The following is a 21,217-nucleotide window of genomic DNA, read 5'->3' as shown; positions in this document are numbered from 1 at the left end:
CTTTTCTTATAGCGTCCACATGGCTCAGAAACTCATCTAACACTAAATAAAAAAATAATATTTGGGCTGCTGAAAGTTAGGGGAGGTGGGGTTAATTTAGGGGCAGTTATGGTTAATGGGGTATTTAGGGTTAATTTAGGGGCAGTTATGGTTGATGGGGTCTTAAGGGTTAATTTAGGGGCAGTTATGGTTCATTTTAATTCAGGAACTAAATGTGTTGCTATCCACATCCACTCTCACTCACGCTCTCACTCTGATTAAGGAGAATTTTGTTCTGAACCTAGAAAATTATTATTAACAAATCAGTGTTTAGATAAAATATTTTTTATATTTTTCACCTTGTTTTTTTTTGTTACTCTTACTCCTGAAACACTTTTGGGGATATACTGTATATAATGATATGGACCATATCTTAAACTTTGTACTAGAATCATCTTTTATATAAAAGAGATACTGTATATGAAGAAGTAGACGTTTTGAAAGTTTCCCAAATGGAATCAATACCCGTTTTCCCCCCACCAAAATACATTTGTAGTATTTAATGAAATAATGTGACAAAAGAAACACACACATCTAGGTTTGGAAACCAAAGAATGCTTTTTTTTTATTTAGCTTTCTTTACAATTTAGCAAAAATCCCTTTTTCTCAGCTTAGAGAATATATATTATAACGCTTTAATACAAGGACTCTGTAGGATATTGTAATGAACTCCTTTAACAGAAACAGTACATGTTGTGTTTTGTACCTATTCAGGACTTGGCAGTGTGTCAATCACAGTAATCATGTAAACTGCTTTCATTATTACACATATTCAGCTTTCCATCTATAGTGCTGTCCCTTTCTGTTCAATAGTCCATAACTCTGCGAGAATCTCTCTTAAAGCCAAACTTCCTGCAGTTAGGTAATTAGAGATTTCGGTGGCAGACTTGTGGTTACATGTATAATTTATCTTCTATTCTGTTGAAACTAACTGGTCAGTATTTAGAAACAGGAAAAAAAAATAGAACCTCTTAATTCACCGCAAGATTACATAGCAGAATAAAAACATAATGAAACCTTATTAAAGTTTCCTTATTAAAGAATATGAGTAAAAGATTTGTAAAGCATTGATTGTCTTCTGGGAAGCTGACTAAGTGCAGAGATAAAATGATGCATTTGGGAAATCTGGTTGCGTTGAAATCTTTCAAGCGATGATTGTACGCAATTTTCAGTCCAACTTCCATGGCACAAATTAAGCTCATAGTCCTCTTCAATAGGCAGTAGATGTTGATACTAAAATAAAGATAATAAAAAAAACGTCATTCACTCCATATTAACCTTAATAAAACTCTTGTTTTATATTTATACAAATATATTCATACTTATATAATTCTTAGAGGCTTATTTACTAAAATGAGAGTTTATGGGTGATTTTGCAGGTGATTTCTGGTTTGACTTTACTGTACATTATCAAATGGCAACCCTGATAAGGTTGAGCTGGTTCTACATAAAGTAGAGTTCAGCTCTAAAAAAAAGTCATGCAGGAGAAGCTCGCTGAGGTTTGTACCTCATAGAGAACCTTAAACATTCTATGTAATATTATGATTTTTTGTTGCTTGGGAGTTATGAAGATTCAAAGTGCTTGGTCAGGGCATTTTGGGCATTCACCCAACCATCCTCCAGTTATACATGAGACGCTGCAAACACTTCATCAGAGCAGCCAGACGTAGGAAACTGGAAATATTCTGTGCTTGGCAGAGAAATCAGGTAATGGGAAGCGCAAATAAGTTATAAAAATGTCTTAAAAATGCTGGTCACAGCTTTTAGCACAGCTAGATCCATTAATTAAACCCATGAATAGCAAATGTCTGGCAATCTGTGTAATGGTTTGGCTATAGTTTAAACATTAACGTCATAGAAGCTGAGATCAGTGGCAGCCTGTGGCAATGCTTGCATTAATTAACCTACAAAGTTCTCTCCTTCATGCCACCACACTTACAAAGCCTTTCTGAATCAATCAACAACACAAATTTTACAATAGATACGAGCTAATATAATGAGCACAATAATCCTGCAGCTTTTGAGAACAGGACGTTAAGATTCCTTGGCTGCATAGGATACACATAAGGTGGATTTCTAACACGTATGTATTGCTTATGCTTATTTTAAAACCTAAAAAACATTAGATTTTTCTACTGTATGATAGAATTGAGGAACTCTTGAATGTCTTTGTGATACTGCCTGTAGTTACAAGTTTAGAATTAGTAGTTTAATTTGTATCAACTCACATTTTACTGCTATTATAGCTATATTTTTTTATATTACATTATTATTGTTACACTATCATTAACAACGTTTTATAGAATGCATGAATATATATTTCTTGGGCATTATTTAAAGTCTACTTACTTGAGCTGGAATTCAGGCTTCCATATCCTAGACCTCCTCCAAAACTGCTTCCAAATCCTCCAAAACCAAGGCCTCCACCTCCTCCAAGGCTTACTCCGCCTCCTAGACCTCCTCCCAGGCCACCTCCAAGACCTCCTCCCAGGCCACCTCCTAGACCTCCTCCCAGGCCACCACCTAGACCTCCTCCCAGGCCACCACCTAGACCTCCTCCCAGGCCGCCTCCAAAACCTCCACCCAGGCCGCCTCCAAGTCCAGCTCCTCCTCCACCAACAGAAGATTTGGACATCTGCACGGTGATACCACTTCCAGTGTTGAGTCTGTAACAACAAACAGGAGGTCAATTTCAGACAAATCAAAATTAGCCCAAAGATATGACTAGGAAACGATGTTCAGGTGCATTTAATACTTTGACCATGATAACCAAGTAAACTGCTTACAGACGTTTGTATGTACCATCTGCTGAGTCATATATAGTATACAATAATGCGTGATAACATTGTTACACAACAGGCAGACCTTTAAAAAAACCAAAAAAACAATCTGCCCATTTTGAGTTAGGATTAAGGAGAAAAGTTAATAAAAAATGTCTCCTAAAACACATTTCCTAAAAAGGTGCTCCTTGGATTTTTACAATACCACATTTGGTCCATCTAACATTTTCTTCTGCCATAAAGACCTCAAAGATATAAAGATCTCGCCTGATTGGCTCCCTGAGCAGTAGAAATAATGGCGCTCTGTGCTTTGTATCCCATACTTCGGCTCACATCAAAGTTGGAAGGTGTGGAGTAAAAATATTTATGTTATGATAGAAGTCAGGAACCTCGCTTTAAAAGCTCATAAGTAGAAAGGAATATGAATTTTCACTAAATAGAAACCTTGTTTAATTTTCCTTGAGAATCTCCCCTTTTTGTGCTGCGTTCTGTGATCATTATTTGATATGTATTTGGGAACTATAATGGAGGCTGTATTGATCTATGCTGGATCATCCCTTTGATTTGTCCTCACAAAGCCGTACAAAACCACGAGGAGGCCTTGAGCCAACTGAGATTAAATGGAAAGTCCTCCCAACAGTCACAGTAACATAGAGGGTATAAAGTTAAAATGAAAAAAGGTTCTATAAGCCTTTGAAGGCCAGTAGTCTGGACTGCAACGTAGTCTGCAATGGGTTTAAAACCCTGGAACAAAACATAGATACATAGATAGATAGATTGATCGATAGATAACACATTTATACAACATATATGTCCTAATAGCATTGTATTTCCTAAGCTACCATTTGTCATGATTTCGTGGCCACGGCATAATATTAAACACAGTGGAGAACATAATAGCTAGTTACAAACCAGATGATTAAAGAACCCTTCAAATAAACTTATTATCAAAAGGTCTGACTATTTTTGAGGAAAGACAAATTTCTTCTATATTTATATTTATGTGTGTTTGCCCGCATATGCGTGTTTATGAATATCTTAACACGTAATATTGTATACGCCACTGAAAATAACCCGCATGTAGGTCAGGCTATTGCATAACGCAAGTGATTTATTGATTAAAGCAAGAACGTCTTCCAACCAAAGTAAAAACGTCACCCTTGAGATAATAAACCAGCTACTTGCAATCCAAATATCTTTTTTTCAAATGTTTTATGCGTTCTGAATCCTTAGGAGCCTGACACGCTTTCTGTGCTACATTTCTTTTTTGATCTCTCTTATTTCAGCACCTCTAAGAGGGGGCATCAGGGAATAGCCATATTTATTCTCCTGCATTGGACAATATTGTCAGAACATAAGAATCAGCAAACAGTAGATGCAGCAAAGCACAAAGCTCTGGCTTCTATGTCGTTCTCCGCTCTATTTAGGCAGTAATATTTTACTGGAATACAGCACAGCTATTTTTAGTAACCCATTATCAACTGCGCAATAAAAAACACATTAAAACCGCAGCCTTGTTTGAAGCAGAATGAATTTTGTTGTTTAGAGAAACAAACTAACACATCAGCAATAAACGTATAAACACAATCATGGATTAATTTCCACTTGATACTGATTGGTGTCCTACATCTAGTTAAAAAGAATAGGTTACATTATCCTAAGATGAATCGGATATGTTTGGTTGTTCCCTAATATAACTGGCAATATATGAAGACCCACAAAACTCTCACCATTTTCAGACTTCATCACAGAAGGATAGCTCAAAAAAAGTACTGGGAATAGCGATCAAACCTCACACTAGTATATTTTGGGTCAAGATTTTACATTTTTAAATCTTTAGAACCATCTCAGAAATGACCAATACCATAATTTAGCCACAGCCTAACAGAGTACGTCTCCACATGGATATGGGAATTATTTCTGGCAATTAAAATGAATATTGGAGATTCAGATTAACCACCAATGTTTAATGAAAAAGGGTTAGTTTATTGCAAACCAAAGACTAAATTCCCTTTTCCTTGTCTGGAACCCTTGGCTACATAAATATCCCAGAACAAGAGCCAGATAGTCAACAGTTTCTCAAGAAAGTCTTCTGCGACTGCTGTTCACATATCTCAGATCTTTTGGAAATATCAGCTTTGGAAACTCTATAGTTTAAGGGTAACTGCTCCCCTGACAAACAGATAATACAGTTACTTGGGCTATCATGGCTGTAAAATGTGGGAGAGAAGACTTTCATTGATGCCCAATGTCTTGATGGATCTTTTCTGTTCAATGTTTTTGCTGCTATGGGAGACAAGAACAGCTATACACTAACCGGCTACGACTATCAGAAAGAACATATAAAACTTGTTTCTCTCTCATGCACTTAACTTTCTGTTACAGGAGCATATTCTTTTAGAGAAGCTTAAAACAATTGCTGTCTAATGACAAGAAAAGGAAATTGATGTTACATGAATGGGTAATGAATCATTTCACATCATTAGCATGCTTTATTATATCCAGTAGAACAGATGAATCCGACTGGCTCTGAGCCAATTTGACACAACTGTTTCTTTAACTACATAAAAGGAAAGGCCAAATGTATCCCTTGTGATGTGGAATAAGCAAAATCTGGTGTCAGGTGAGTTAACAGACCTGCTGTTGTAGCCGAGTTAAATGGACAGATTTAGTGCTATACTGCTACACCACTTACAAATTGAACCATTAGCCTCTAGAGTAAGGCATGACCTCCAAAGCAATATAACTGTCAAGGTAAGACAGACTATCCGGGTCATAATCTAATCAATCAACTTTTGATTACCCAGCTTTTTCACTCTACTATATTTTTCAAATGGACTCAAAATCTCTGCTTATTTTTGTGTAGATTTTCTCTCTCCCCTCTAAAACGTTCGCTGTAAATAGTTTAAACTGTTAAAATGTGGTCAAGATTATATATATATATATATATATAAATATATATATATATATAGTTATTTATAACTGAGAATAAAGTTTATAGAATTCCTACTGAACAAATTAAATATTAGCAATTTAGAATATTTTGCTAATATACTACTACTAGTTCTATACTACTACTACTACTAATTACTAGATTTACCAGAAGCTCTCTCACATGCACACGTGATCTTTTAAGGGTAATTATGCTTAATTCTTATTATTATATTATGTAGCCTAATGTTCCCACTGCAGATAAACAATGCTAAAATACTTGTCTTTACAAATTCAAACAGAATTTTCAAAGTTTATCAGCTCATATGTAAAAGGTTATATTATTCCTGTTTCTCCACCATGTAGAACATTTTTTATGGAAAAGTGTTCTGTATAGCTAAATAATTCCTGACATTTAAATAGAACATCAATGATAACATAGCATTAACCAAAATGAAAAATGGCCCTTCAAAATATAATATATTACTCTAGCTTCCAAGGGTAGGGGCTATATATTGACCTTTGTCCAGATTCTCTTAACATTGAATTGTAATTTTTGCATGTAATTGTAAAAAATTCTGAATACAGTGTTAGTGAGCATAGGATATTTACAAAATGGCCACTTTGTCTTCTCTTCAATCTAATATTCCCAAAGTCTGATTAATTGTTCCTCCTTTTTACTGTATATTGTTTTAGCAGATATCTGCAATTTACAATCTGCTACACTAAGTTACTCAGCAAAATGAGCTATCAATCACATGGGCCTATGGAAACAGCCGTTCACAGCAAGGCAGCCTCAACCCTACGTTCAGCTGTGCTTTTTAAACAGAAAGAGAATGCAGTGGAACACATTCGGTACTACCAAAAACACACAATGAATATGTTGGCTTATGTGCATTTTTGGAGGTGATGAGAATGTAAGTCCCTCTCCTGAGATGTTCTCTCTCTCTTTGGTGACCTTCCAAGAGCGCTTCCTCCTATTACCTCTTCCTCTAGTCTCACACAGTCCACTAGGACCCCACTCAGCATCTCTAACTCCCCCTTCCCCTCTCTGACCACCATCTGGTATCCTGCTCTTACTCTGCCCCCTAATCCTTACCATGCCACAGAACAAGCTTGTTCAAAAAACACTAGAAATTCCCCAACAATGTACTACCTAAATTATCTCCTTACCCAACTTGGCTACCACTCTATACAACCCCACACTTGGATCAGCACTCACGAAAATATCTCCAACCACAACCTGTACATTGTAGTTCCCTACTTTACTGCTAAACACCTGCCCACCCAGTCCCTCTGATCACTTGGTCATCTTTGCCTTGATTGTCTCTTTAATATATTCATATGCAATGGACATAGGAAGGGCTGTCCAACATGACAACATGTGAGTAGATGTGTCTAAGTAGTGAGCGAATGGTGGAGATGGTGTTGGGATTTGATAAATGTACACTTTATGCTTTGTGCGTTTATTTTTTAATTATACTTGTGTGACATAAAGATTGTTTACCTTAGCTCTTCACTGTCCATGAGTTTCTTGTAGGCTGTTATTTCAACATCTAATCCCATCTTGACAGCCAAGAGTTCCTGGTATTCTTGGCCATAGTGAGCAATTTGCTATTAGACGGTGGAAGAAGAAGCAAAGTGGTCAATGAACAATGCTACCATATAACAGATAAAATCAATAAAGGCTCAGATAATTCTTGACAACTTCAAAATTGTTTTGAAAAAATATTTACTAGTGGCTGCAGAATCAGTCCTGCCAGAATTCTAACACAGGAGGCATGCATACGGTAAATTCAGTTGCTCATAAATAACACGTTTACTTGAGTGATTAATAGTTAAAAGAAAACAAAAAAGCAACTTAGCGGTATTTCTGCCTTACCTTTCTGATGTCATCTAGTTGAGCCTTGAGGGATACAGCTTGTTCTTGGTATGAATCTGTTTCAGTGCCAGTGCTGCTCTCTGCTTCTGTGACCTGAGTTTCCAACTGAATATTCTGTTGAGAGAAAAATAGATGATCGTGTGCCTTATAAGCATTCTTTATTTGCATGTAAGGAGTCCACAACTACAGTCCACCTATCTGTTACAGTATAATTATAAAGAAAGGTGCCCTTCATCTTGAATAATGTCATTTTGAATCCTTAGCCCATAATGTATAAAGTTACAGGGTTTAGCTAAAGCAGACGCTGCCTTTAAATTATTTTTTTTTTAATGGATTTTTTCACTTTCATGTGAATCAACTTTGCTAGAAGTTTGATTGTGTAGGCCCAAAACTGCCAGCAGATATTGACAGAAAATATACTCTTTAACATATTCTTTTACGAGTAATCAGTAACAGGGAAATTTATAACACAAAAACAAATGGTTCTGTGAAATTCTACCAATGGCCAGCACCGAGGCCGAGCTTCTTCTTGACCACTCACTCCTAGTAAGAGTTATTTTTGGGGAGTGCTTGCAAGAGACACATGGGACATCCATCTGTATAAACAACCCGGAATCTGGAAGGATCCCATGTATGATACTACACGGAGGTAACATGCTTTTATTTGTTACATTCTAGTTTAGTTCAATATGGCTCATACATGCAGACTGTGTGCTGTGTTTATAGATAATCTATAGAAGTGTCTGCTTTTTCTACTAAAATGCTGCCTTATCCTGTGTATAAGCCCTATAACCGATACAATTAACATGTACAGATTATGTGAGCTATTATTGCGTTAGACTAAACCCTTACCAGTGTCTTCACACGTTCAATTTCACGATGAATGGACTCAACCTGATGCTTCAACAGCCTGTATTCTTCCTTGAATGATGTCAGAGCGTGCACTGTGTGTTGCGTTGAACCAGTTACCATAAGGATCTATTCAAATAAAAAAACGGTTTACACGTTCAATGAAATAATCATATATATTAGTTCCTGTCATTGAGGGTTTTAAATTGACTGTAAGCAGATTTGATCAGGAGCCTCCCCACCTTTAGTTCCAGTCTAAACTTGCATTGTTATAAATTAGTTTCTCATCATGCTTCTCCACTTTACAGCACTGTAGTAAAGTGGTAGTTTGGGCTTCCATAGGTAAGCCATGATCACCACCTGCATACATTGGTTTGCTAAATACAAGGGAGAACCCAAGCTTGACACCCAAGAAGCCACCTAGTCAGCCCGTACAGTAGGGTCAGCCCTAGATAGCGCTGACTTAGAAGGTCCTAGATTTTGAGAAGTCACACTAAGCTCAGTTGCTGACAATTACATCATTGGTTAATTAGTCCAGATTGTCATTTACGAAATTAATATACCACTGTTAATGCAATATGATCAAATATAAGCAGAATCGAACAACAGTAAAGTGAGTAATTGAGGTCTCTAGCATGTTAAGCAACTAAACTTTAGCACTTCTGGCATTGCATTATTTCTCCCTGAAGGTGTAATAATATGACAACAAGGTGGCTTTTAAGATGTTTTTTTCCGATTATAGGGAAAAGCATAACTGGGTCACATGACAATTAAGCATGTCCCAGAACATTATGAACAAGGCAGAATTTCACATGATAAAATAATTCTTTCTGGGAAAGGCTTGGGTATGTAACAGTACTAAAAATTATGTTTCTGATGCTGCATTTTTTTACAAGCCAGATAACAGTCTTTACTCAGCCACACTATCATATTAGGGAAAGGGGCTACAAATTAAGGCCCATTCCATATATTCAGGGGCTGCTGGTATCAGGATCATTTTAACCATTATAAAAGATCAAGTGTGCATAAAGATGCGGGTATGTACAATGTGGCATCTGTAAGCAATATGTATTATAGAATTGGTATTAAATGTTAATACATACCTTGCTCTCGGCTGCTGCAAAGGCTTCGTGTTTCGTCTTTGCGACCAGGGATTCATATTGTGCTTTCATTTCCGAGATGGCTGTTGTCAGGTCTACAGCTTGAGCGTAGTTATCGAATGAGATGGAAATGGCAGCCTTTGTTCCAGTTGTAATAATAGTCTGTACCTCTCTGACTTTCTGTAATTGTACAAAAAACAGTAGAAATATATACTTATATAATATATCTATATTAACATTTAAAAGGATGTTTTTTAAGTGCTATCACACATGGGAAGGAGGGAGATATTGAGCACAGATGAGTTCTCGTGATGTAGATTTTAATAATTGTATCTTTCATTCCTTAGCTGGAATAATAACCATACTAGCATACCGAATGTCATAAAAGAATTCTAGCATTTACTCTCTTTCCTCTCCCTTTGCATCATCTCTTTGTCTCTCTCTCTCTCCTTTTGTCTTCGATCTAACTTTTACATCATTGTGTCCTGACATTACATACATAGAAATGGCATCTCAACGTGGGACCTGAAACACCGAGTGGAACAGAGACAAATCACAATGCAGCAAGTCCACCATGATTTGACTTTGGCTCTAAGCCCTGTCCAACATGATCGACAGTTCCCACTTCGGCGTGCCTTTTATATGCACAGAGATAAGCTCAAAGGATAGCAAGTTTAAAAAAAATAACTGCTTTTCACCAACCATTAAATACAGTGTGGTATCAATGAGGAAAATAAGGTTTGATTTCTTTTTTTCAAATAAACTTCCTTTATCTGCTGGCCTTCAGTGGGTGTTCGCCTTTGAAATGTCACAACATGTTCAATAAGCTCACTTTTCAAGGGAAACTACTTGGGCGACTGAGAAAGCTCAGTTCTTGTTGTATGGCAAACAATGCAAGCATGGAAACCTAGGTATTTGCTTTCCTTAGCCATGGTTTAATTTCTTATGATGTACCAAATAATATTAGTGTCCAGCAAAAGGTCAGGAAAGCTGTGGAACTGGGCAAGGCAGTCATAAAACTGGGTGTAGCAGTGGGTATGTCAAAACTGAGCCAGATTAAACCTTTTAATCCCTTTTTCAATTAAAAATTGTTTTTCAATGATGATCCCACTGGTAGGGCCTAACTAATGGGAAATCAATGTGTTAGCCAACTGTATTATTTTTATATTTAAGTATGTTACATCTTTATTATTTTTTACTTCTAGATGTGTGTATGGCTTTACTTACAGCCTCATATAATTGTTTGGAAAGAGTAATCTGATCCTCAATTCCAGTCAGTTTTGTCTGCAGGTCAAAGATGGTCAAGTACAAGTGATCCACATCCTGCATGAATAAAAAAAAAAGTATATTAGTATTATTCTCATCGTTTATTTATAGGGTGGCAAGAATATATGCAGCACGTTACATTTTGCAAGGGGAATAACTTAAAGTGACACTCAACGCTTAAATTAAATCAATTCTATGCATTTGGAAACACAAATAAACCAAAAATAAAGAAAGGTAACATTACATTGAGTTATAAGAAACATACATACATACACAAATTCTTTAAAATACTTAATACTCATATAGTGTATATTGTCTATTATCTTTTAAGAACTCATTCATCAAGGCTGTACACCATAATGGTCACTTATCAGCCACTGCAGATATCGGACACTAGGCGGTGCTGCAGAGCCAACAGGAAAAAAGTGTAACTAACTATGTTACCCATTTAATGCTGATGCATATGACACTTTAATGCTGTACAAGTTTGTGTAATGGCCACTTATGGATAATGTATGCATGTAAGTTAAGGAAATATGTATTCTGTGTGTATAATACCTACTACAGAGGCACACATAAACATACTGAAAGTGTGCATACATAATATATACTTTCATGTCATTATGACTATAACATTTAGCTAGTGGCCATAGGTTGTGTAGTCAGATCACTTAATTCACCTGTCCTTGTTTTTTTAAATACATTTCCCATCTGTTTGGTACCTAAATTGAATGCTAACACTAATTATCAAGGAAACTGTATATCAGAGGCATCCAACTTAGTAGTCAAGAACCCTCATTCAGAAGTATGGGAATTTTTTAATTAATGTGTAACCAAATCAAGAGCATACTGTTTAAAATTGTTATTTAACTAAAACAACATTTGTTCTTGTTTTCCAACTGGTGAAGTTTGACCCTTAGCCTTTTCTGATTAAAAGCCAATTAGACTGACCTCTTTAAGGGTAGACCATTCTGCCTCCAGGCTCTTTGTGACTGAACTGTCCTCCTCATATCTGCAGACAAAGTTACACACTTCAAGTTAGATTGCCATTACCTCTGGGAAATTAAACTGCAAGGTGCATAAGGAAAACAAATTTATCATCCTAATGTTGTCATAACTGGAATATCACATGATGACCTTGTTACATGTTTATTGATGAACTGTATCTGACTGTAAAATCAATCCTAAAAGCTTGAAGCCTCTTTAAAGTCAGATAAATCGCTTCAGATGTTTTAATTAAACACAGATGTATCCACTAGTATTGTTTCTTATTATTACTGAATTATTGTTTTGGCCTGCGATACATAGGTTGTGGCTTCACAAATTCAAAATGAGATCATCACATGTTCTGTTTATCATAAACTCACTACCATTAGTGCCAGATGAGTGTATTACTTACTTTACTTGCACTTCTTCAATAATCTGCTTGTAGTGGTCGATTTCTGCAAGGATTGTGGTTTTGGTTTGAGTTAAAGTCTCAATCTGTGCCTTGTAACCTGCTACAGCAGTGGTTGTGACTACTGAGGAGTTAGCAGGTCCATTTGGGTCACTTCTGTTGAACACCGAGATCTGGGCTTTAAGAATTGTATTTTGTTGCTCCAAACTTCGGACCTTTGAATTAGTAAAAATACATCGAATTAGTAAAATTCTGAACTGATTAAACACACATTGTTATGTGTATGTATTACATTGGCTGGTGCACACATTGAACACTATAACCATTTAAATAACTTTTGTTTTATATATATTAAATATGAAGATCTGAAATCAATACATATGTCATATTACAAAGGATCCTTGGAGAATGCTTTAGAAACAAGTTACCAGTTACTTTTTAGGGTGGAAGTAGTTCTTAAAATTGTAAAATTTGTTGCCCAATCCTTATTGTCTGATTTAGAAAATTCTGCAACTTCATTCTCCAAATAATATTCCAGTTGGCTATTTTACCCTGTATAGATGTCACTAGTCTGGAACTAAAAGGGTTAATGAGATTACGTCACAAAGACGGATCCTTGGTTGTTAATTACGTGCATTACTGCAGTATTAATGTATGAGGATGAAGTATCCTAAAACAGAATGTAGTTTATTTAACCAGACTGCATCTGTCTTTAGACACATTCACAGATGTCACATGTTTTGTATCCAGGTATTCAGTTTCTAAGAATTCATTGGAAAACATAATCAGTGTAGTTGTAGTTTCAACTCCTAATTGGAGTCACCATTGAAGTAACATTTATATCAGCATTTGTTTTTGTTTCATGATACACATCAATGAATAATAAGATTTCTATCGGTATTTTTGTTTCATACACCCCATTTAATAGGAAACGTCTTAGTATCTTAGTTTCCCCAAACAACATCAATATAATAGGCTTTAAGATTACTAAAATGGGAAAATGTGTACACTTCACACAAATCTACTCCATATGAGACATTCAGCACTGAATTTTGGTATGATAGAACACTACATTGCTACAAGACTTACCGCTGACAAAATATTTAATAAAACAAAAACCCCTTGTTTCCAGAAAATGAAAATCTAGCAAGTTTTAAGGAATATCACTTTGATGTAACTATATTTAAACCAAAAATGAGTCCGAAACAATTGGGAGTAAAGGGTTTCAGCAGCCACTGAGGTGCCGTCAGATGCTTACCTTGTCAATGAAGGTAGCAAACTTGTTGTTCAGCAGCTGGAGTTCCTCCTTTTCCTTCAGGCGGGTGACTTGGACAGTGTCCACAGAGGGCAGAGATGGGTCAATTGAGGGGATGTCAGGTAGACCAGAACCACCTGGTCCTCCAACAAGTCCCGACTTGAGACCAAACACAATGGATGGAGTAAAACCATAGCTACCAATCTTGAATCCTCTACCACCCAAGCGGCCTTTCAGGACTCCTACAGCACCACCAAGTCTGCCACCTGCAGCACCTGCTCCTAACCCAAAACCTGCCCCTACTCCACCTCCAAATCCTGCCCCACCGCCAAATGCAGCGCTTCTGAAACCAGCGCCTAGGCCACCTCTGAAGCTACCTGCTCCACCATAGGCAACTGCTCTAGAGAGCCCAACACCTCCAAATCCACCTCCAAGTCCACCTCCAGAACCACCTCCATAGCCACCTCCATAGCCACCTCCATAGCCACCTCCATAGCCACCTCCAAAGCCACCACCAAACCCGCTGACCCTAACACCCCTGTTTGCAGAGAAGAGTCTGTTCCCTCCATAAGATGCCCCATAGCGCACAGCACCACTGCTGACTTTAATTTGTTTTTCCATCGTCAACCTGAAGTCTCCTGAGATATTAGTGAATCCAAGTCTGAACCTTCAGAGCAAAACTAACTCTGCTGCACCAGCCACTTATATACTTCTGTTGTGAGGTGTGAGGGAGACGCACAAACTCTGCTTCCCATTGGGTAACATGTGTTTTAACATGAATCATCAAAATTCTTCTAGGTTTGCAATCAGACTCACAATCAGTATACAGAGCTGTTGCCCTCGGGGTGCTAATTATGAACTCAGGGGCAGGGGTTACAATCTGCTGAAAGAATCAAGAATATGTTAGTTTACAGTGTCTAAATATAATGTCATTGCCAAAGGCTAGCGTTGGCTTGGATCTGCTTGGAGGCTAGACATTGTTTCAACTTGTATACTCTGTTGAGAACCATCATTCTTTGTGTAATGATCCTTTAGGCTCCTGGCCATCGATATGCAGAAATAGCAATAAAGATAGACTCAGGCTGGGGAAACTTCAAGGATATGATGAAAATTAGCCACGTAGGTGATATTTTTATTATTCACAATTTGAGGCTTACAAAGGTTAAGTCAAATGAGAATGGCTTTTATATTATAGTGTTCTTTTTATTTTAACATTGTATTACATGTTTATCTTTATTAACTATTTTTTATTTTATTGACCATATGTAACATGCATTGAACTGCAGTACACATGGTCAACCTTGCAGGGGAAGCTCTGAGTTCTCAGAAGGGTTTTAAATGGGCACCACTATTTTGTGAGAGTCAGCGTGGCTAGTGTTTTAAAATGCTCCTAGGAGCTTTTGAAGGAGGTCTTTGACTTTTTTTTCAACACTGGCTCAGCTTAGGAGATGATCATTGATCACTTTTTTTGGTCACGGGGGAACTGCCATATTTGAAAGGCATACAGCCTTTAGAAATTGTTCAATACGGTTGCTCCTTGGAATGATCAAATGGGACACCTACATTTTTGTTTTGGTGTTGATGAATGTCTAGATGTCAAGGCATTGCAGCAACAGCAGCTGAACGAAGAAAGTGATAGTTAATCACTTTCTATCCTCGTTAAACCCATTGTATTGTTTACCAAAGGATAAAGAGTCAGGGTGTTTGTCTAGTAGATTGGGCTAAGATAACAGATCTAGAACACACAAATGGCTGATATTCAGCTGCATGAAACTACTATATTATGCTAAAAGCACAACTGTTTTAAAAAAGAAGTGGCACAATACTTTTAAAAGTATATTTTTAATCCAATAGTAGTGATAAGAATACGTGCGATTTCCTTTGTTTTCTGAGGATCTGCACAAATAGCTGATGGCTGTTGAGGACGTTTTTACAAAGGTGGGGGCAGGAAATTGATTATATAATGCTGGCTTTTCCATAGGCTTCCCCTGATCTCAGCTTCCATGAGGTTTACTTTAAACCAAATATCTTTAAAATTTTTATATTAGAAACATAGAAACACAGAAAGTGACGGCAGATAAGAACCTTTCGTCCCATCCAGTCTGCCCAGCCCCTGAATACTTTCCTTAGTCCCTGGCCTTATCCTATATCTAGCTTAGCCTTATGCCTATCCCATGCTTGCTTAAATGCCTTCACTGTATTAACATCTACCACTTCTGCTTGAAGGCTATACCATGCATCCACTACCCTTTCAGTAAAGTAATATTTCCTGATGTTACTGTTAAACCTTAAAACATAATTCATAATTCTAATCAATTAATTTAGTGGAAAGCAGTCCCCTTTAAAGTTAAACTAGTAAAAGTTAGTAATGGCTAGCAAGCATAGGAATAAGTGTCCTCCCTCTGGCACCTGAATGGTTGCAAGTCACCTTTTACATCATGGTTTGAAAGAGCTATACATACATAAAACATATATATACATAAAAGAGATGCATAAGAGTACTTTGTTTAAAAGCACCAACACACTTTGCAGGACTGAACTCATTGTTTTTCAGTGGAAAGTAAGAAAAACTGATTTATGAGCTATATGCTGCTTTGAGTAGCAAGGTATCTGGAGTTCCATTTCATAGCCTTTTACTGTACTGACTCTGCTACAACTGGATCAAAATTCAAATAAAGGAATGTACATTTTCTTTATATTAATAGTTATTGTGGATATTCACTTTACAAAGACAAGGCGCTAAAAATAAGGTTAGATTGACCGGCATTCCCATTGGCTAGAATGGATAATAACTTTAGCAAATATATTTGAATGATTTTACTGGTGCCACATGTTAAGGGCTTTGATGTAGCTCACTGAAAACATGTCCACAGAAGCATAGGCAAGAAAATGTAAGTGAGCCCTTAGGAACTACCAGCATTTATGTATAAAATTGTCTAAAAATATGATATGATCTTTATTTAAGTTAAAATAGTGAACAAACACACTGTTTAATAACACACACAATATTGTATTATTGTTGTCCATATTTAATGCATTGTTTAAACATTCATAATTGGTTGGAAACAGTATGTGAACCTCTGTGCTAATCACTTCAACAAAAGCTATTTGGAGTAAGGAGTTAGCAAACCTGGAGTCTAATCAATTAAATGGGATTGGAGGTTGGTTTAGAGTTACTTTTACATAAAATAAACACTCAAACATTTTGAGTTTGCTGTCTATTATCACGAAGGCTCTGCTGATGTGAACCATACCACAAAAATAAATCTCGGAAGATCTGCAATCAAGAATTGTTGATCTGCATAAAGTTGGAAAGGGTTACAAAGTGATCTCAAAGAGTTTACATATTCATCAGTCCACGGGGTGTTGATTCACAGGAGGAGTATATCATCTTGCCTCTTTATAAGTTAGTGGTAAGACCTCACCTTGAAAATTCAGTGCAATTCTGGGCTCCGTTCCTCTAGTTATGAAATTAGAAAAGGTGCAAACGAGGGCCACAAAATGAATAAGGGGATTGGAAGACCTTAGTTATGAAGAGAGAGTCAAAAAGTTTCACCTATATGCACTAGAAAAACAGCTTCTTAGAAGGGATATTATACCATTATATATGTATGTGCGAGGCCAATATAAAGAGCTCTCCAGTGACTTGTTCATCAACACAAATGTTCAAAGAACCAATGGTCATCCTCAGAAACTGGAAGAGCTAAGAGTTCATAGACAACAAAGGAGGGGATTCTTTACAGTAAGGGCAACACAACAATGGATGACTTAAAAAATGGTCTAGCTTTTTTTATTTTAGAAAAACAGACCATACAGGGTAAATGATAGAAAATAACATTAATTTTTTGGAGCTTCTTAATCCAAGGAGATTGCCTTTTTGTGCCAAGAAGGATTTTTCCCCCTAAGTGGCAAAATCCAAAAAATAGCTTAATTGGGGTAGGAAGGATATGTAGAAAGGTTGAACTTGATAGACTTTCCAACCTATATTGCTATGTTACTGTGTTACTATTAAAGACTATCATTGTTTGTGTGTTATTAGCTTCAGCACATTGTGATGTAGATCAGATCACATTTTATGAATAATTAATGCAGAAAACCAGGTAATTCCAAAGGGTTCATTTACTTGTCACTGTAAATATATATATAGGCAAGGGTACTTTGGGCAAAAAAGGCGGAGCATCCGTGTACACCTTCTGCCACGTTCCTCCATTAGGGGGAGAGTGCCTAGAAGCTAAGAAGTTCACGGGAGGTTATGTCCACGAGGAAGTGGACAAAGAAAGAAGAGAGAAGAAGCAAGAGAAGATGCAGAGCTATGCGGCACAGAGACAGAGACACGGAAGTGATAGTGGAGAAGGTAGGGAGACATCCCAGGAGGGTGTGATGGCGAGAGAGTGTAGATGATGGTATTGCATGATGCATAAGTATCTGCCTGTACTTCCCAGCATTGAGCATCAAGCCAATCCCCAACTCCAGTTTTCAGAAATGCAGCCCCAAATGTGTCAGGATACTCCCCCATGTTTCAATGTTGCCTGCAAACATTCATTCTTGTACCGCTCTCCTGCCCTTCGGTGAACAAACTGCCCTTTCCTACAGCCAAATATTTAAAATTTTGACTCATTCGTCCAGTGCACCTGCTGCCATTTTTGCAACCCAGTTCCTGTGTTTTCTTAAATCATTGAGTCACTTGGCCTTCCATGAAGACCACTTCTGATTAGACTTCTGCAGACTGTATATAGGTGTAAAAGGGTCCCATTCTTTTCTACCAGTGCTGAGATGATGGCACTGCTGGACATCTTCCGATTTGCGAAGGGAAGTAAGCATGAAGTGTCTTTCATCTTCTCCAAGCTTCCTTGGCTGACCACTGTGTACCTAGTAGAACTGTTTCTGTTTTAAAGGAAGGTCACACCAAATATTGATTTTATTTAGATTTTGAATGCCCTATAGTTTTAGCAGTTAATATTTTTTTGTTAAAGTGTCTAATATTTTATACATGACAAGAATCCTTGCTGTGAAGAACAAAATAGGGATTCTTTCTTTCCTGGAAGCAGAAATTTTAATATAAATAAAACTCACTATTGGAAATAGATGATTAATGCTGATAAACAAGCAACTCAAATTACATTTAAGGCACTTATGTAACATGTGATAGTAGCTATTGTCTGGGAATTAATTGTCTTGTTCCACACATCTTTTTATCCAACAAATAATTATTTTCAGTCTATAGTCATGCTTCATTATGTTCAATCAGTTTGAAAATGTATTGTAAAACATCGCTTAGAACAAACCTAAGTACATCAAGAAAGTTGTTTTTTTTACATCTAGCCAGGATTAAACATTTTTCATCTCTTTTGGAATTTGTTTTTCACAAATACCATTTGGATATATTACATGGCAGATAAAAGATATGTGTTCCTGTATATAAATCAGGCCTTAAAATATCCCTCTAGTTATGGCGAAAACCTCACTTGCCCACGCCTTAGTCATGTACTATTCAACTAAAACATTCTTTTTTTTATTATTTTATGTCCGGGAGACACTACATTAAAATCTTTTACATACTATAATTCTGCTGTCAGTCTCAGGCAATACTACTACCACAACTAGCACTCAAAATCCTCACGTTTACCTTCAATTTAACTCCCTGTCCACTTTCAGACACTCTCACATCATGTAGGTTAACTGATTAATTAATTAATTAGTTGTATTTATAAGTTAATTATGATTACCATTCATTATGTATGTTTACTATGTTATTATAGATTTTTTTTTTTAAATCATATTTACTGTCATTACCCTTTCAATGACTTTAAAAACAGGCAATGTATCCCTGCCCTGCAAGACTCCAAACATTACTATTATTTATATATGATTAAAAGTAAAGAATTATTGATTCTTAATATATTTCTCTGTGTATAGATAGGGGTTCTTTGTTAATGTTATAATTAGGACATCCAGCCCATATAATAACTGCTGCAATTCTAACCCCTATAGTTTCTTACATCAAATAATTAAGATGGGTGCTGGGAGCTATATAAAGAACTAATACTGAAATAAATGGACACTAGAGCCACTTTGAAAATAGATCCCAAAATAGCACTCACAGAAACTTAAATATAGGTACATTTAGTAAATACCAACATTCAAATGAGACCAGTATCAGTGTGAATCACCACAAAATTAAATATTAATTATATAAACATGATTATTCCAACACAATCATTAAATACGTACCCAAATCAATAAATATATGAATAAATATAATAAGCAATTTAATGAAATAAATATACAATATATATACAATATACAAAATATACATTTAATGAAATACAAATATCGCACTATTCCATTACAAAAATATATATGTGATTTTTTGCCCTACATATGTGCACCAACATTTTACTTTATAACTTGTTTTCATCCACTGTCTTCCAGCTTCCCAATAAAAATGTGCTTGGTCTTACTACCATAGAACCTATGGAACTTTTTAGGCTTTGCACAAAATGTAATTTGTTAATCTAGACTGCCATGTAAATGAGCGTCTTTATTGGATTACTCAAATCGAATGAATGCACGTCCAGTACGTTCCATTTTACCATAGTTGACTGAACCTGTCATCTTAGAGTAGACCAAGTCTAATAAGCTTTCCTTTCAACTGCAGAATTGCTTCAATTACATAAAAATACAGGTTTGTATAAGCAGTATAATGCCTGCTTAATCAGTGCTCACTGAAGTGACACCGAATGACACAGTTTATCCAGTCAGCATGGAGCAAAATCCAGTCGCTGAATGACAAACATAAAGTAATCATTTTCTCTGAACTGAAAATGTGTTACCAAGGGGACTAAGGTTATTTTCTATTTACTGAAACACACACACATATATATACACACACACACACACTGATCACCCATAACATTATGACCACCTGCCTAATGTTGTGTAGGTCACCCTTTTGCCGCCAAGACAGTCCTGACCCGTCGAGGCATGGACTCTAAAGGTGTGCTGTAGTATCTGCACCAACACGTTAGCAGCGGATCCTTTAAGTCCTGTAAGTTGCGAGGTACGGCCTCTGTGGATGCATCCTGGTGCCGCGTCTTCTCCAGGTAAGCAACGCACCCGGCCATTCACGTGATGTAATAGAAAACGTGATTCCTCAGACCAGGGCGCTTTCTTACTCCGTGGTCCAGTGGGTACAAAAAACAAAAACCATCTGCGCTTCTCACCCTTATAAATTTGGCAACAAATATATAAACATAATATAAATTAGAGGTTTTGGTTATATGATTTGGCCAAAGCATAATTAAGCTCACCCGCCACTTCAAGGCACGCTCTTAATAGGGTGAGAACCTAACTTTATTAGGGTGAGATCGCAGACAGTTTTTGTTTTCTGTATACATTGTACAGCCAATCCACTGTATTTTCCGCATGCTCACACCTGTTTGGTAGGCCTCATTTTACACATTTGTATTATTTGAGCCTGGGACTCTTAGCGCACAGACATTTTTCTTTTCCCTGCTTTTGGCAGGGGACAGGGGTCAGCGCGGGCACCCTGACTGGTCTGCAGCTACGCAGCTCCATACGCAACAAACTGCAATGCACTGTGTGATCCGACACCTTTCTATCAGAACCAGCATTATCTGACGTTGATGGGCGGTCTCGCTGATGTCTGTGGGAGTTCTGCTGAGATGATGCCCAAAAGGGGATTAGGAAGGGCTTTTT

At 36.9% G+C, this 21,217-nt stretch overlaps 1 protein-coding gene across 1 annotated transcript; it reads right to left on the bottom strand.

Moving 5' to 3' along the window:
• Window positions 1-1,249: 1,249 nt before the first annotated feature.
• On the bottom strand, window positions 1,250-14,119 carry LOC149288926 (thread biopolymer filament subunit alpha-like). The gene is made up of 10 exons (XM_089491186.1): window positions 13,502-14,119; window positions 12,247-12,458; window positions 11,799-11,859; window positions 10,809-10,904; window positions 9,585-9,761; window positions 8,485-8,610; window positions 7,633-7,746; window positions 7,258-7,364; window positions 2,389-2,705; window positions 1,250-1,272 (listed from the first exon to the last, which is right to left on the bottom strand). The coding sequence occupies exons 1-10, from the start codon at window positions 14,117-14,119 to the stop codon at window positions 1,250-1,252; spliced, it is 1,851 nt and encodes a 616-aa protein (XP_089347312.1).
• Window positions 14,120-21,217: the final 7,098 nt, after the last annotated feature.

Source organism: Sceloporus occidentalis, unplaced genomic scaffold (assembly GCF_023333645.1).
Source record: "Sceloporus occidentalis isolate IW3139 unplaced genomic scaffold, rSceOcc1.0.p SCAF_49, whole genome shotgun sequence".
Lineage (NCBI taxonomy): Eukaryota > Metazoa > Chordata > Lepidosauria > Squamata > Phrynosomatidae > Sceloporus > Sceloporus occidentalis.
Note: the sequence above shows the minus strand (reverse complement) of the source record. Positions and strands in the feature narration are given on the sequence as shown.

Bases quoted from the DNA above. Each gene is read 5' to 3' on its own strand.
- LOC149288926 (XM_089491186.1), bottom strand. From the start codon at position 14,119: ATGGAAAAACAAATTAAAGTCAGCAGTGGTGCTGTGCGCTATGGGGCA. The intron at 10,905-11,798 runs GTCAGTCTAATT...TTATTCATGCAG, and splicing joins AATGGTCTACCCTTAAAGAG to GATGTGGATCACTTGTACTT. The intron at 1,273-2,388 runs GTAAGTAGACTT...TCTTTATTTTAG, and splicing joins AAGCCTGAATTCCAGCTCAA to TATCAACATCTACTGCCTAT.